This window comes from Cataglyphis hispanica, chromosome 13 (genome assembly GCF_021464435.1).
Source record: "Cataglyphis hispanica isolate Lineage 1 chromosome 13, ULB_Chis1_1.0, whole genome shotgun sequence".
Lineage (NCBI taxonomy): Eukaryota > Metazoa > Arthropoda > Insecta > Hymenoptera > Formicidae > Cataglyphis > Cataglyphis hispanica.
In genome coordinates this window covers 4,888,594-4,907,416 of record NC_065966.1, presented here as the reverse complement: position 1 = coordinate 4,907,416, position 18,823 = coordinate 4,888,594, and the positions used below count along the sequence as shown (strand labels likewise).

The following is an 18,823-nucleotide window of genomic DNA, read 5'->3' as shown; positions in this document are numbered from 1 at the left end:
TTCGACACAATATCTTTCCGGGAAAAAAATAGAACTGAAAAACTCGAAAGACAAATTAAAAAACTGAATGTAAAGTAATTGTAAATTGTCATTAAATTTAGATATGAAAATATTTGTCCATATTTATGTTATATTTGAAATAATATAACGTGTGTATATGTAAAATTTTGAGAATTGATTATCCGATTACTCGAAACATATAAGAATATAATTTATGCCATGAATTGGCTAATCGCAAGTTTCTTTTTCTGTAAATCTTCATGTTAAAAAAAGGCAAGTGGGATGTATCGCGGACGAGTGTAAAAATACGAAATATAGAAAATCACTGTCACAAAAAAGAAAAGGTGTTACGTTCCGAATTGTCAATTATCCCCGTGAAAAGAAGCCTTTGCTGCGTTGAAATCGATCTCGATTCTATGATTCGCGGATTTAAACTCGTCGCGTTACTACGCGAACCCGAAAGCTAGCTTCTTCGAGATGACGTCGTTTAAATCTATCGATTGTCATTCTCGCGTCATGACCCGAATCGAGAACGCAATCGCGACCACGAAGAATTATAGACGAATGCACCATGATGTCACGGTTTTAATGCGTCTCTCGGTTTTAATTTGGAGCGAATTTTTACGCGCGCGAATAATACGTGATCCGATCGCTCTCGACTTGGTACTCTCGTAGCGCATCGATTCGCGAAAATCGGCGATGCAATTTCGCACGCACACAGCCTGAGGAGACTCGGCGATGACTGAGACGAACGGAAGCTTCTCTTCCGCCTTCGAACGAAAGAGGGTTGAAGGCACGAGGCGCGTCAGCGGCCGATATCGGGGGATGCGCCCAGGTCCACGTGCACCGGGAGAGGCACGTTTCTCGGTCACGTGTTCGCCCGCAACCCCACTCGGATATATATCTGGAAAAGGCGCTCCGGTGTTAATTCCGCGTCGGTTGAATATATACAGGTGAGAGCGTCGAGCGTACCAAAACATAACGGTACGCTTCCCTTATTTCGACGTGAATAGTATTCGCTCGAAATCATAATCATTGTCATTAACCCGATGATCAATGACAGTTGTCAATCGATGATGTGTCTCTAAGATTGCTGAAAAGTATTCCTTCCGAAAATTTTAAAGCTTGAAATTTTTTTTTACATATAATATTAACTTTGAAACGTTTTAAATTTGAGCAAAGAAAATTTGCAAACAATATTTTCGATGCGTGTTCTTGTGATAAGAATCGTAAGAAAAGCGTAGTCATTGATAGTTGATGTGTCAGGTTTGAAGTAGGTGCAACGTCATTGAATTACATACGCGTACACTCAGGCATACATATACTGCGCGCATATTTCTATTTACATAAAAGTAGCGCACTGCGACCACACACTGCGTAACGCACCTATATATATATTTGTATGTGTATATCGGAACCGATGATCCGCGCATGAAATTACTTTGATATACGGCAGTTATCGCCGGACATGTTAGGTTGTCGCAGGTCAGGTCATTTCAGGTCAACGTACTCGTGCGTACACATATTCCCGGAATTTCTCTCGCTTCGCAACCTCTCTTCTTTTATATGACAGTTTGCATTTGCATTGCACTAACGATCGCTCACATAGATAAGCATCATTTAGTATACTCAGTGATAATCAAAAAAGAGTGTTTCGTGCGAGTGTTTGGGAGAAAGTAGTAAGATCTTTTAATCAATTCGAAAAGTAATCCTTTATTAATAATAGATATAAGTCTTGAGCTAGAAATAATTTAATTAAATTTTTTTCGTGAGATAAGTAAAGCTTTACTCTTCAGATAGGAGAGATACAAGTTTTTTACCTGTAACTTGATTATTATAATTTAAAGGTTATTATAGTTTAAAGATTAATCAACGAGATTAAGACTTAATATTTAAAAATTGAAGAAAAATGTATTGTATTTTTCTTTGAATAAATCAATTAGATTAAATTATTTACATTTTATGTATTTACGTTAATTTTGTGGCGGTTAAAATTTTTTGTATGAATCCGGAGATAAAATTTAATAATAATTAATATAGGTCACGAGTAAGCGATAGTTATTATAAATTGTCTAATTTATTAGGGTTTATGAGCGTTCTTTTTTTCTCTCGATTCAATCTGTCAACTGCAGCATCGCTCGACGATCTATGCGGGACGTCGCCCGCACATCCCTTTGTATTTTCCGGTCGAACGACGATTTTATTCCGGTAGACGTCGATGCTTAGACGCGGAGATCGGCGTGGGCCATGCGATTCTGACTCTGTCGTGCGTGATGCCATTTGTTTCTCCTCCGATGATTGAGGCTGATGAATCGTATAGGCCATCGCCTGCTACAGGACAGATAAAAATTTCTCTCCTCCTTCTCTCTCTCTCTCTCTCTCTCTCTCTCTCTCTCTCTCTCGTGTCGCGAGATGGAACGATTAAAATATAAATTGTTCTGACGATTCACTATATCTGAACCAACACTACATAAAATGAAACCCCTTTCCTCGTCGTTTTTATCGTCGGCAATATATATATATATTGCAACATATCGAATAAAAAAATTAAAAATTGTTTGATTGTGAAATTTTAATTAGAGTTAGAATTTTAATTTTAATTTTAGAGATTAGAACGAATAACGCGGCCGGTTAAAGTTAGGATAAACTAAGATTAAACCAGATTCTTAAAAGAATATGATTAATTAATAAATACAGAAGTTGCTACTCGCATTTAGCTACTGATAAGACCCGTAATTGCGTCGGAAATAATGTCATGTAAAAGACATGCAAAGAATCAGGATAATATCGAAGAATGCGGCATAATATGGAGAATTTCTTTGTTTCGCTCCGTAATATAATTGCGCAACGATATCTAAAATAGTGACGAGTAGCTGAGGAGAGAGCAATCTTTTCTCTCTCGCCCCCTCCTCATCCCCTTTCCCCGCTCCCGGCTCTTCTTTCCCTTTTGCATTTAACGATCCCTCCGTCTTGTCGCGCCATCCGCGCCACCCTCGACAGAAATCCGGTCGCGATAGCTGGCGCCGACTCACGTGTTGCGCCACGTGAATCGCGCTGCATCAAATAGCGCACGTGGGCCGCCGTTTCCGATACGCGCCGAGTCTCTCCGCGCTGCATCCCGGGTCTCTTTCGAGATATATACGAGGCTTGGAGGTCACGTTTCGTGCATATCGCGTTTCCAATTTTCAAAAATCGGGACACATTGTGTTCTCGTAAGAATTACAGTTTTAAACCGGCAGAAAAAGTCAAGAAGATACCGCCGCGAAATTACGAGGCGCGTTGACTGCGCGAAAGCGCGCGCACGATAATCTGACGATGAGCGGGCACGCCTGCAGAAATATCCGTGTCCGGCTCGTCACAGCGTCGAAGGTCGCGTTGCATCGCAAGCGTAACGTGGTAATTAACTTTTAATCGACACGTGGAAACAATTATTTTTCACGATGAATGTAAACGTAATAAAAGTGATACACCGACAAGATCAATGCGATTTAATCCGTTAGATATTTCCGGGAATTATCATATATATATATATAATCGAGATATATCTCTAGTAGTCTACGTGAGAAAAATAATTACGGTCAAAAGTTTAGGATCAATTTAAAATTAATTATTTAAATAAAATTAAATCCTCTCTCCTTCCACGTTTTTCCTCAATATGCGATTCGCGTTCTTTATGGTCTAATCTACGCGGCTTGTGCGAGATGAAAAAGAAAAATTGTCGCTCACGCGCGAATTAGTACAAAGTTATAGAAATGCGTGAACAAAGTTGGCGTGATTTGAGCGTGAAAAGGAGATTTCTAGTTCCGCGAAGCGTTAAAGACTAGAAGACTGACGATCTCGAGTACACGTCGCACCAAACGAATCGTGAAGCTGCGCGCGCGCGCGCCTTTCGCTTCCGGTTCTCCGATCTCTCCACATTCGTTAAGCCACGTTCTCGGTGTTCTCGGCCCGATATTTATGCGGCCGAGGCACTTTCGCCCGGCCTGCCGCCTCGTCTCGATATTACAGATTCATTCTTACAGAGATAATAAGTATCTCGTAAGAGAAGCGCGCGCGCGCGCGCGATGATTACGCTCTAAATCCTCGCGCGCATTCGCCTCGCTGGTATTTATAAATAATTCTAGAGGGAGGGGACAATCGAGAATTTTTAGGATTTCTAAAAAAAGAGAAAGTATGTATACATCATATTCGGTGATATATTTATTTGCCGCGATATGTGTAGATAATACGCTTCTATCGATATTTATCGCGTTTATTAACTTTATTAATCGTTCCTGAGAATTTTTCTACATCCTTTAGTACTCGCAAAGTTGACGTAACATTTTGAAAATATTTCAGACATTTAGCGGCAAAAAAAGACACCTCGCTTAAAATATGATTGCTCTGAGAATATCTTTTTTTTTTTTCTCTCTCTTTCAAAGACTTTGTTCCGCGATCATTACTGTCCTGTCGCAAAAATCCTTACAGACGGAGGAAGTGACGGTACGATTATGGTAAAGGTTTTTGCCTGTCCACAGACGATACATTGCTATTCGTGATCTCCGCTCCGAAATGGTGTTTACAAAGTGTACGATAATCAGAAATTCATGGCTTCCTTCTTTTCATTCATAGGCGGCGCGATCATATTTTTTTTTTTTTTCCTCGCAAAGCTGATTATTCAATAAGTTCTCCTTGACCATCCCGATTGTTCCCTGTGCATATTCTCGCGTGCTGCAAGGTCGAAAATGCTAACAATGGACGCACATTAATAACGCGCACATATATGTACGTGTGTGTGTGTGTGCCATGGTAAAAAGATGTATTCTTCATTTCATATTAAGACTCTGTCACTCTTGTCATTTTGGAGAATTTGTATCTTTTATGAACAGCTTTTGCTCGATGATTAGTATTCGCCAGTAAAATACAATCGTAGAATTTATTTTTCAATTATTGCCATTAGTTAAGTATACATTACAATCTTAATTTATTTAAAGCTATAAGTAAAAATTCAAATTAATTATAAGAGTGCAAATATTAATAATGCAGAAACACGACAATTTTATTATAGCTAGTTTCCATTGCTATTGAGCACATAACATTGACGTACCGGCAGTAATCATCATTTGTCCGCGAATGTGTATGTGTGTCGCGTGTGACAGACGCGCAGCGTCATTAATGATCTGCAACGCGTTTGTGTGTGCGATTTGCGTATCCGGTGCCCTTGCACATACACAGGTAAATGCTGTGAAGACGTACATATATTGTCTCGTGGAAATTTATTAATAATTTCCAGATATTTTTTTCTTTTCTTCTTTTGTACACGAGAGATGTAAGTGTGTGTGTGAGAAAAATAATTGTCGCAATATTTTTCGTCAGCTGTTTCGATTCAGGTAGACATTTAATTATTACTATCGATAAAATATCGCGATAGAAATAAAATTGCGCGATGATGCCCTATCAGACCCAGATATTGACGGTTTCTGTGTTATCATTGCGAGCATGGTATCAATATAGTATCGGACGGACTTTCGACAAACCAATTTCCTCGAAGCCGTACCAGATGCCAGTAGAGTCTACGCGTGCTTCGTGCTGCTCTCTGCAGGAACTTGCACTAGCATTATTCGATAAAAAGGTTCTTTCATTATTGAGTTTGACTTTTAAATTACATTATAGCCCATAAAATCATAAAACTATTCTCAAAGAAATAATATAAACGTATAAATATGTATAAACATGTATAGAATGCTTAGCTTTACCACACTTGCTTTAAAATATATGAATCTTTGGAATAGCATTGAAAATTTGTTTAACAAAATCTCAAATAATAATTAATAATATTGATTTAAATAGCAATTTTAATTATATTATAATTTTTTTCGAGTAAAATAAAACATTCTAATTTGAAACTTAATTATCAAGCTACTTTTAACATTGAATAGAAATAATTAAAAAGCGTATTCTTTATCAAGAGATCCATTAAATTATATAAAAGAATTGTCTTTGTTGAAAAAATTGATAAATGAAAGGAAGTGCATATAAATATGCTATATAAATAGTGCAAACATCAATAAAATACATGCTTAAAGCAATATATATTTTTTTTCTTTTCCGATCGCCAATAATGATAAGTTAATCAGTCTTTGATAATATTAAAAGTACTTCAAAAATTAGTCGATTATCTTCAACAGATTTTAATCACATTTGCAACATAAATAAATCTAATAAAACGTATCATTCGCCAATGCTTATAGCTGCAACACCATCGATAAAACGATAAGTCGCGCCGTTCCGTGATAAGATCGACATACCTCTCTCGTTATCACACTATACGCATTTATAAGAGAATGGATTGGTAATTTAAACATATGTATTCTCTCCGATTGTATGTACGCGACACCTATCTTTGTACATATAAATAACTTGATGCGGCTTAAATTAAACCGAATAATATTCCGTATTCCTAAAATAAAAATACACGCTTCTGTTGTATCGATTATACTTGAAGCAAAACACAATAATTTAGCATATCAAATCGTATAATTAAGCTGAATATAATTTTTTTTTACATCGAGATAATGTAACTCGTAGAGTCGACGTTTCATTTTGATAATTCAAACAGCCGGAAGAGAATTATATTTACGAAGGTACAAGAAAAGAATTCCGGGCTGTCACAACAGAAAAAGGTCTGACATGCTTCCCTGGCGCTTCCATTTTGTGCTGTTTTATTTCTGTTCGAGATAGCGACAGAAAAAGAGTGAGGGAAGAGGAGAACGAGCAAGTTTGCTACAAATAGACATTTTAATCTATAAAGTATTGTCTTTCCTGAAATAATAACTTTATTGCTAAATATGAATACTTTAAATCAAATAGTACACTAATTTATGTATGAAATCTTTTTCCTCTCTTTTTTTCTTTTATGCTATAAAAGCCTATTTCATCTATAAATTTACGAACTTAATAATAACTTTCGAAGAACAATAATAATGTAAAAAATACTAAAAAAATAATTTATAGAATTATATAAAATAGTTAATAATAGTAATTTATAGATGAGTAATTATATATATATATATAATTACATATTTTTTTCAATATTTTTAGACCATATGTAAATATTGATTTAAATATGATTGCTGATCAACTCGCAAGAGATTTTTAGACATAAACATGTTTGATTTAATCGCAACTTATTCGCCTCGAGGAGTTTCGCCGTCGTATTTTGTCTGATTACACGAGTCGTGCTAGATAGCTCGGAACGAAGTTCAAGGGAAACCGGTAAAAGCTATATAATAATTATCGAATGCAAAAAACTCTTGCACGATTTTTCCTGAAAGCGAAAATATTTCTACTATGAGATCCATAATAATATTTCAGATTTTTAGAGAGCAGGAGGCATATTATTTTTAGTGCCCATTACAATAGGCGTAATATGATTATGACTCATTCATTTATTTATTGCATTTTAAATTTCCATAGCTATAGCGATTTCGATATTTTCGATAAAGGATATTGAGAAAACAATGATTGCATGGTCACGAAAGTGACGATCATTTCCCTTGGATACTGTTTTGTTGAAATCAAAATTTCGCGTGCTGAATTAAAAGTGTCAATAAAAAAAAATGCAAGAGATATAGAATAATTTATATCGTTAATATTCTAATATTTTATTAGTATTTTATTGCGTTTGTATCTGATGGATTGCGACACGTATTCGTGGAAAGGAAGTACAATCAAATACATTCCTATCATATTTTACTCAACGCAGGTAGAAATCTCTAACATTCTACCAAACATAAGTAGACTCTTAAGATATCATTAAGTCTAGCGAGATCTTTAGATCTCTATAAATCCTTGGAGAGAGTTTCAGACTTCCAAATTTTTGCCAGTAAAAATTAACACTGGCGTTAAATGATAGGGTTTATTCACGGATCTTATATGTTTTTAATGATTGATTGTAACGACATTGATAATGAAAAAAATTATCAGAAGAAATGACGACTGTGCGCGGAGTATACAGAATATTTGCTAAAATCATTAGCAGAGATGCCTGCCAGGCGGATTCCAAAGGTCGAGGCACTGGTTGTAAACGCTATACGTAGACTGCAAGATGTGCAAGGCTCGACGTCGCGAGAAATTAGCAACTATATTTCCCAGGAGTACGATCTTCCTAGGAAGGAGATCAGACGGCATGTTCAACTCGCTTTACAACGCGGTTTAGCCTACGGAATCCTGCTGAAGTCCGCGAGGTATAAATCTGTATCGATATATTTCCATTAATCGCGGATCACCTGATCACCTGCCATCGATGAAAGCTTTTATTTCACGAGTAATTTTCACTCGATAAATTACAGCGTATTTGAAGATATTTATATATCGTAAACATTTAGTTGAACAAGATCAATCGTATGAAAATTCATCACTTGAATGAAATTTATTTTGAAATTTTATATATTTTGATTTCTTGAAAATTATGGTCGATTAGGAGAGAGAGAGAGAAAAATCTAACATAATATATTGAATGTATTTACGATGTTATTTTTTTTCTGCACCACAAAAAGTTCGTTTATTAATGTTGCCAATGATAAAGGCGCTGGGTCAAAAATAAAGCGCAATAGATTAAGTCACGATTGCGTGGGAGATACGTGACCCACTTTGTGAAAAAAATATTTTGATCGCATTGCACACATGATGCTCTCACTTAATCAAATAACTGTTGTGTCATACGATGGTATAACGTAATGTAACATCGATAATGATTCTTGATGTAGTCATTGAGAGGATTGAATTTGACTTTCAAATATCGAGTAATTCAATGAAAGGGGGATTCTCTAAATTATTTCTCAATATACTCTATATTTTTTGCGATAAGAGTTGTAGGACTGAATGCGAAGGCGATTGTAATAATTCATAATTAATGATAGATAATAATTATTATTATATACGAAAATATTTCATTGAAATTCTTAGAGGATATTATTCGTGCAATCGCGACTACCTCGGACAGCTATCATTGAGGGATGGAATGGGTGATGGGGTGATGGAACCTTGTCCAAGTCAACCTTGGCGATTCGGCGTACGTGCCAGAAAGAGAAGAAGAAGGCAAGCAAGGTTAGCAGCAAGGAGAAGGAGAGCAAGAGAGAGGAGAGAAAAAGCAAGAAGGAGACGCAGAAGGACACGCGGCAGACGGAGGAGAGGCAGATCTCGAAGAGGTCGAAGGAGGAGCCGCAGTAGAAGAAGAAGGGGAGGAAGGAGAAGAAGAACCAGAGGAAGAACTAGATCGCGCGCTAATCTCGACGAGATAGAAACCGAGGCGATGGTTCCGGAATCAAAGGATAACACTTCCAAAGACGATGCCCCGCGTAAAAGCGAAACGTCCATATCCGAACATTCGGGCGAAATGCCTTTGCAAGATTTTCTTCAAGATTCTCCTCAAGATTCTCAGTCCTCCGAGTACGTCCGATGATGTCTAAAGTTCAGGGAAGGGTAAAGCTTCTTTCAGGAGATCAATGTGAAAATATGTGTAAATATTGTAAATCAATGAGCGAATTATTCCTTCGTTTATTCGTATTTTTATGCACAAAGTATTTTACACATTTAATTGAATCTCTTACACAGGTATACAATTTTTTTTTTTTTTTAAATTACAATGTCTAAGACTACACTGTCTTATACTATAATAACTCTACATAACTTTTGAGACCTCATGTATTTATACATATACTTTTACTTTAATATCTTTTATATTGCATATTAATTATTATAATTGCCTTATGTAACGTGTGTGTAATTAATTTTTAATTCTTCATAAACGCAACGCGTTAGAATGGAAAATAGACGCGACTTTGAGATGAGAGAAAGAGACAGAGGGGGAGATTGGCCGAAATTACGCTGCCCGTCACATGGCATTGAAACTCGAGCCCCCTGAGAAACGACGCGGGGGCCCGCGGCGTCTGTCGACAGACCTGAACACGGCCTTGTTGGCTAATGATAGTCGCGCTAATGACGAGTCTGCACACGCATGTACGCGCGCACCGCGTGACTATTTCGCCTAGCAACTCTACGACTAGACGCAAGATGCATTGCGACGGTATTTCGCATTGCCAGCTATGAATGATAGGTGCGTGTCCGACATCTGCACATCTCGAAACGCGGGCGAACGATAGTATTTTAGAGACAGAAAGTCCTTTCGACGAAAAATTGTTGATATTTTCTTTTCCGGGAATAGTCATTTTCTCATGTCGATTATTTAAATTCAATTGTAAACGATTCTAACATGATAATTTGAATCTTTTCACTAATTTCAAATTACGCTCACTTTTTTATATCTGATAAAAGCAAAATTGAATATTTAATCTATATATTTAAAAAAATTACATATATGCTGGAAATATTCATCTTATTTATCGCGTGTTGAACAGGAAGATTGTTTAACATTATTATCATATCGAACAATTATACTTTATTCAAGAGAACTTACGTTCAATGAACCTGCGTTTAAACAATCGAGCGACCGAAAGATGATAATCTATAAACATTACGTTTATACGTAATATTGGATAATTATGTATAATTAATAAGAATTAATCCGAAGTTTATTTCCAGCCTGTCGTATACTTACATCAACTTCGGCACGGAAGTCTTATCTCGTTACTGAAGCTTCGCAGTGTGCAGCTTCGCATAATTGTGTGATTTATATATAATTATATTTTAATCTTTTCTTCGTATATTATTGACTGATTAACCCAACTGACTAACAGACGATGACTAATGCAAACAATGGTTCTTGCGATGATGGATTGTTGCATTAATGAATTACGTTTGAATTGACGCAGCTAATGATCTTTTGCTGTTAATGTTGAATATTTTACACGGGAACTATTGTTATCATCATTAAATGACAAATGACATTAAATATAAAATCATTGCAATTCCAACCGGCCACTCGTTTGCATGTTATGATGTATGCAAATGTGGCAAGATAGCTTAGAAAAATTTCTCGGAAAATGAACAAAGAGAAAAAACGATCGCGTATTATTTTTCTCTGGTATAATGGTGATAAAATAGTCTAGTTTAACGAGAGAATGTTTTATCACGAGACTAATCATGTATTGTCGTCATACTGCTCGTGTCGAACGTTAATTAAGCATTTACACTTGTGCTTCGACAAGTGGCTGAACAGGCAAGAGGGAGGGCATCTGAAAAGCAATTAATTTCGGTTGCTTCAATTTTCGGCGTCACGTAGAATGATAAGAATAGTAAACAAGACTTCTTATATTGCGTCGAAAATTGAAACAATCGACTTACATTATTGGACAAGTGATTTAATGGTATATATCATGTCTTCGTTTTTCTTCAAAGAAGCGTATCGAGATAAAAACGAATAGAGAGAGAGAGAGAAAGAGACGCGGAAAAAGAGACTCGTCGTTTCGCCGCGAAACCGAAAATACTCATGTCGGCCGGTATGTTGAAACCTGGCATAAGTTTTGGCGGGTTGCCAGAGGAGCGGTACTCGCTTGGAGGCCACACCAGGCCACGAACGATCGGCCTCAACAGCCCAAATCTTTGGTTAAAGGTAAAGGAGAATCGCTTCTACAAAAGTCGCGCATCGATCGAGTAACGCGTTAATTGCGGGATATATTAAATGATATTTATTAACGTTGTTATTTTTGCAACTAGAACGAGTAATTCAACGAATATGCTCGCAATAATTTCTTATCGGGATACTTGAAGTCGTATATTCAACGTACAAGTTTACCTGTTGACTATATAAAGCGATAGCCGTGTCTAAATTTAATATCCGCTGGAGCTGAAACGCTACGTTTCAACTGATAAGTTTATTGTTCCGCGAACAATTTCCTAGGGAGATAAATCTTGGCTTACTCATAAGTTCGCGAAAGAATTGGATAATGAAATAAGAATTTATCGTTTCTTATTATTCACTAAATTTCGTTGTCAAGCATATAGCCGATATGCGTCGCAATATAATCTCTCCGCAAATCTCTTCTACTCTGTCAACATTCGAAAAAATTCGTAGATGAGTACCTCGACGAGAATCGAGCAACACGTGCTAACGAGCAAAATCGCGCGGTGCTAAACGTTTCTTGAGAGAGACTCGCGGATATCGCGAGAGACCTTGAAACAGTTAGAGGTGTACGAGACGCAACGAATAATCTCTCCGATTGGCTTACGGCTAATAATAGAGAAATATCAGATAGAATTTTGAGGATCATTACCTTTTCGATCATTAAAGCGTCGTTAGCGCTTTTAACGTGTCTTCGCAAAAAAAAAAAATTGACAGATTAAAAAGAATAGACAGGAAGTCGATTTGCGAAAATAAATTCTCGAGATATCGCAGATATATATACGTGGCACCAATAAAATTTTCGTTGCTGTCAATGAAATATTACGTGTTTTATTCTTTTTATTAAAGAATTGAATTATTTATTTTTTTTGTTAAAGAATTAAAATAAATAGAATGGAAAGAACAATATATAAAAAAAAAATTCTTACTATTAATTTTTAATTTCGAACGATTGGATTTGTAATTTAATAAAATGGATTTTTATCGAATTCTTTTGATTCAACAAGTGTTTACGAGACTCTACTGGGATCGTAGAAATCGTCATCGAAGACCGGAGAAACAAGGTAATTAACCTTTACCTTGGTCTTTGTACGATCTACGAACGATTTAGAACGGCATCGAAAACCGCTGTGAATAACAGATGTTGGAGCCAACTTAAAACGATAATACGGCTATCTAATGCACCATAAAGTTGGCACTATTGTGACTATTATATGACTATTATTTAATTTTAAGATATGATTATGCCGAGATAATCAATTGTTTCTCGTTTTATCGTATTTTTTGATTTTGATAAAGCCAAAATAATCTCGCACGGTACGCCGACTAGTCAGTTTTGAAAAGACATGAAATAGTCAAACATGAGATAATCTCTTGTACGATAAACTCGTTATCAGATAAGAGCCTTATTCATAAATTACTAAAAACACGTATTTACAACTGGATATATTAAACAATAATTATATATAGATATAAAAATTGTTTAATATATTTAATATATAAGGATATATATATATATATATATATATATATATATATATATATATGAAGTATCAGTGAGCACATCGAATTGCGGAAACTAATTGAAATACAATTGGCACAAAGTACGAATTAAATCAATACGATTATTTCCTCAGCTGCGTCGCAGGCGAAGCGGCTCCACTATGCCGGGCCATATTCTAGGTACCGGTACTCTTTTCTGATCTTCCAGTCTATCCATCAAATAGATTGACATGTGTACGGTCCTGGCACGCCAAAAATAATCGTCCAACATATTGTGAAAGAGCACGAGCCACGGTAGAGATCAGGACGTAACGCCCGTTGCTAAGCTTTCGACGCGATTCATCTGCCGATAATTATCCGAAAGCGAAAGATACGCTTGTCGAATATATAAAGTCATTGTCGATCCATGACTTTTTCAATGGTTGAAATTAATACAAGCTCGAAGTTTCGCACGAGGCTCGCTTAAAAAAATTATCCTTGAGATAACGATTTATAATCGCGACGTATCACAATGTTGTCAAATCATTAAAGTCCATCCGATAGAAAGCAGAACTATTTATCCGACCATTAAAATCATAAAAGCGATTAAACATTTATCGCGTGTATTTTTTTTTCTTTTACGCATGACAAGGGTGTCTAAAATCAGAAAAAAACTATTTCAAGGGAGAAAAATAAAAAAAAATATTCTTAACCAGAATTGATTGATGGTTTCTAAAATAAAGTGTGAGATTCTTAATGGTTTAAGGGGACAGATTATATAATATATATATATATAATTGCACATATTGCTGAATATTATTTTTCTGATTATTTTCTGATATATATATATATATATATATATATATATATATATATATATATATTAAGTATGATTGATCTCGAAAATAGATAGCTAAGACAAATGAAATAATCATATTAAATAGAAGGCTATATAATTTTATAGATATATATTTTCATTGAAAATACTTTATTGTAAAATGTTGCGGATTTATGTTTTGAGAGATAAAAGCAATTACAATTATTATACATTGTAATAAACTTATTGAAGTAGTAATAATTCAAAATTTTAATCTTTGATCACGGTATACAATAATGACAAGCTATTTATTTATTATTTCCTCGTATACCTTATTAACAATGCATGCGTAAATCTGTGATTTATTTTACAATCCCAGACACTAAGAAAGCAATAGCGACATAAGTATATCGATCAGAAGATAGTGAATGAAAAATGAAACGGCGCTTAGCACGCGCGACTTATCGGCGTCTACTTGCCGAGTTGCATTTCTCGTCGACAATCGTAGGATTACTAACGATGACGTCCGCGACAGTGACCATAAGTGACATCGATCACTTACTGACGCATAGACTTGAAGAAAATAGTACGCCAATCTTTTATTCGTGTTAAGAAATAAATAAAAGAGAATTGTTCTTCTGCTTCATTCCTACAATCACACCCTGCACGTATAAAAATAATTGCATTTTATTTTAAAAGAAAAGCACTCCGCATAGATCGCAATGAAAAAAATAAATAAAAGATAAATAAAAATTATTAATACACAGTACATGAAGAGAAAATCTTGAAATAAATGTAAAGGGAGAATCAATTAGACTCCAATTAATTTTAATTAATGTCTACGATTCTTAATTGATAAACATGTTTGTGAAGCGTGAGTTTTATGCAGTGAACTTGCGGTAGGAGAAAAGACGGAACCAAATTAGAAGTAGAGAAAGCAAATAGCAAGAGCGAAGGAAGGATAGAATCGTTGAAAACAATCGGAAGATAGATAAACAGAGGTATATGCCATTATACGGCGTTATTGGCCGAATTGGAAAGTCTGGGGCCTTCCTGGCTCTTTGCCCTTCTACCATTACTCTCGTTTATATCCCTCCTATTGATCGGCATAAATATACGAAGTGCAGTTTGCCTCGTCCCTTCGGGAGCTCCCGCTACGTCTTGTTTCACGTTTCCGCATAATGTTACATCGACCAGCAATAATTTAGTCCTAAAGCGCGAGCAGCACGATCCATTAAACCCCAGTTGAACTCACGCATATTTCTATATCAAATCAAATGAGTTCGCCAAATGTAGGCCACGATTAGAAGCTCTATTGCCTGTGTGTGAGCGTCTTAAAGTCAAGCGAGGGATCTGGACTATGTATACATATATAAAATCGATTTTATATATGTAATCTACACAATTTATATGTTTAATCAATATATGTAATATATATGTGTAATTTTTTTTTTTAAATATACTAAATAAAGTCGGCAATCTCTTTTTTTTATGTGTGTGTGAAAAAAGATGATCGATTTTATTTACGTTAATATGATATTTTTGGATTATATATATATGCACGATCGATTTTTTTATTATTATATTCATAGACTATGTGTGTATATATATATAATGATAAAAGTGGATAAAAATTGTGCGTGGATCGAAATATCAGTGTGAGATGCTCGTGTGACGTAAAAAAAGAGAAAAAAATAATGTGATAGGATATGCTAAAAAAAAGTCATTCTGCATTCTTATACTACATGCTACGATATTCACTATCGCAATATAAATGGCTATAAAAACTTAACGCCGCGTTATATACGGTAATATAAATAGACTTCTTCCTCCATTACGAACCATCTGCATGTGAATAAACGTAAAGGATTTAATTCTTACGACGCTGCAATATCAGAGAGTAATGCGAGGCGTCGTCGCTTTCTGTCGTGATATATCACATGCGTGTGTTTGCAGCTACATAGTATCTTTTATCAAGAAGATATCGCGACAACGAGGACATATTTTTCCCCCAAACTTGAGCAGCGAACAGAGTGCCAATTGAATTCGAGGCCGAATTATTCTAGCGACGAAAGTTTATTTTTGCGCCGAAATTTTAACATATATATTTCTCAAGTGACATAAAAAGTAATGATCGAGATAAAAAATTAAACAATTTCACAAGCCAATACATATCGATCGGATTCTGTGCAACGCGTTGATAGCAAAAAAAAAAAAAAATAAATAAATAAATAGCATTACGTTTTTGTTCATTTTTGTCTTCGAAACGAGATATTCGAAGCGTGCTTTAGATAATCGCATTTCGCGCAATCGACAAATCAATTCGAGCGGACTTTGTAATCTACCTGATGAAAAAGTGTAATATGTATCTATATCGCCGGCCAGGATAAAAATTTCAAGCGATCTCCCTCGCGCGCGCGTGCATCCACGTTCGATACTAATTATTTAATCTGCATTGCATTAATGATACGATTCGGTGAGAGGTAGTGAATCGGGGACGGTTTCCCGAGTCAACGTAACGAGTTACTTCCCATTCGGCTGTGCAACTAGTTTCGTTGTATCGCTCGCGTAATGAAACGAGTTGCATCGCAAAAATTACATCATCCGATTGCAACTTACATCAAACGGTATACTGTTTCCTGGAAAATGCGCATCCGTAATTGTCGGGAAAAAATAGGTGAATTAAGAGGAATCAACTGTACAATGTTACCTCTTGTACTGCAACTTCGCAAAATGTATTTATGCAAATGTTTCTTTCTCTTTTATATGTAAAATATAAAGGAAGAATATATTTATTACAACGAGTTAACAAATAAAATAAAATAAAATAGAAAAGCACGGTAATTAAATTTTGAAAAAATATAGATCAGGAAAAGTAGAATTTTCTGTACAATTGAATTCCTCATCTTCGAATCATAAATAAAAAAATTTTTGGGTATCTTTTCGTTCTTTCTTTTCTGTAATTAAGCTTCCTGAATTTTATATTCATCAAGCAATTGAATGAATAATCTTTTTAATTACTTTTAATATATAACGATATATAAAAATCACAATACGATCAAAAATTTTCATGCAAAATGCAAAAGAATTCACTCGGAAATACCTCTACTTCCCTTAGATTAGAGAAAATCATAGTTGAATTAAAAGAATCCAAATGAAGGGGGGGGGGGAAGGGAGGAAATGCAAAATATTTTGAATTAATCCGTAATTTCGAAGATTTAAATGTTTATAATTTTGTCGAATGAATTGTCATCGATTACTCTTGAGTTTTTCTTCTTTCTTTTCGCTTCGCGGAGGATGTTAGAACACCATCTCATGGCTTCCCTTCGGTCTTCTCAGCCATGTCGTGTAAGATTAGTCGCCTCACGCTCGCGCTCCGCCGAAGCGAAGCGGAATCGAGCGTGTAGGTTGGATGTGTGTTCGCGGCGAGGTAAGGCTGGGGCAGCGTGTCACGTGGTGCGCCACGGGGTCTAAACGAGGTTAATCGGCAGACCAGCAGCGTCGGCGCATTGACGACCAGCACACGCTCGTCGTCCTCGACTCTCCTCTCTCTTTCTCCCTCTCCCTCTCCATCTTTGTCTATCCCTCTCGTGCTCTCACCCTTTGCACTTTGGCCCTCCTTAGTAGTCGCGTGATCCGATAATAGGAAAAAGCGCGAGTTCCTGCAGCACTCGACGTGGTAGCATGCCCGAGAAATTCAAACGCGTGGAATATTCAAACTTGGAAGGTGCGTGCTACGCACAATGAGCTCGCCAGTCCGCGCTGCGATATCTGCGGTGTTAGCGCGTATTTCGAAGCGAATACAGACAGACACGGGGAATTTTTCGAAAGGGCATGACCGGCGCGGCGCGGCGCGGCGCGGCGCGACGCGACGCGACGCAAAGCGCGCGCGGCTAGCGCGAAGAGATCACGTGCTCGCGCGACCGGCGAACGACGAGCGTAGCACGCGCTACGTCGAATGGGAAATGTATCGGCGTTAAAACGCGCGCGCGTGTTTCTCGCGAATTATCGCGGATCAAACGTCGAGCGAATTCTCCTTTGAACCCGAGGGGATGGGGGAGGAGGAGGGAAGGAAGGGGGAGAATGGGGGGGGAGGAGGAGCGAGGAGGAGGGAAGAGCCGCCGGAGAGAAGACGCGTGGAGAACGGAGAACGTTTGGGAATCGCGGCGACTATATCACCGCGAAAAGGTCGCGTGTGTAAGACGCGCGACGAATCCTTACAATTGACGGAGCACTTACCGATCAGCGGGAATATGCTGGGCTGGTCGAGCAGCGACTTGAGACTGTTTTCGACGAGAGTGGGAGAGGAGCGGTCCTTGTCACTCATTTCACGCACTGCGCCACGAAGCCTACTTAGCGCACACCTCGGGGCCTATATTGCCGCGGCACACGCGAGGATACACTCGATGGCACACACCGCGCACGAATAATATATAGATAGATAGATAGATAGAGAAGAAGGCACGGAACGGAACGGAGCGGATCGGAGTGTCGGAGCGGTGCGGGGAGGAGGGGGGCGCGAGAGACAGGCGGACGGACACGCGAGTCGAAAGAGCGAATCGACGAACTTAGGGGACGGTTGATGAGATGGAGAAAGAAGGCAGGCGGGGGATATGTCGTCCGCGTATTTCGTCGCGATGACACGAGTCGCGAGACGACGAGTGCTGTGAGTCGTATGTTGTTAGGTGCGCGCTTGGTTGTCTCCCTTCGCCGAGACAGGCACGATGGAAAAATATACACGGCGGTACCAGCAGCGTCGGACCGGTCTTGCGACCACGGAGGAGAGGCCTATCGTCCGTCGCCGAACCTCTCGCCTCGCCGTCACGGTTGCTCTCCCGCACTATCTCTATCGGTGTGGATTTCCCTGTACCCGCTCCTCTCGGGCGCGTTAAAATAAACGCGGAGCGCTGGCCCCGTGGCTTGGCGGTGCTCTTGAAAATCAATCTAAAAGTGGCTCGCCTCGT

At 37.5% G+C, this 18,823-nt stretch overlaps 1 protein-coding gene across 1 annotated transcript; it reads left to right on the top strand.

Moving 5' to 3' along the window:
- The first annotated feature begins 8,022 nt into the window (after positions 1-8,022).
- Positions 8,023-10,782, top strand: LOC126854272 (protamine-like protein). The gene is made up of 2 exons (XM_050600850.1): positions 8,023-8,225; positions 8,947-10,782. Exons 1-2 carry the CDS (start codon positions 8,023-8,025, stop codon positions 9,440-9,442), a joined length of 699 nt encoding a protein of 232 aa, XP_050456807.1. The 3' UTR covers positions 9,443-10,782.
- Positions 10,783-18,823: the final 8,041 nt, after the last annotated feature.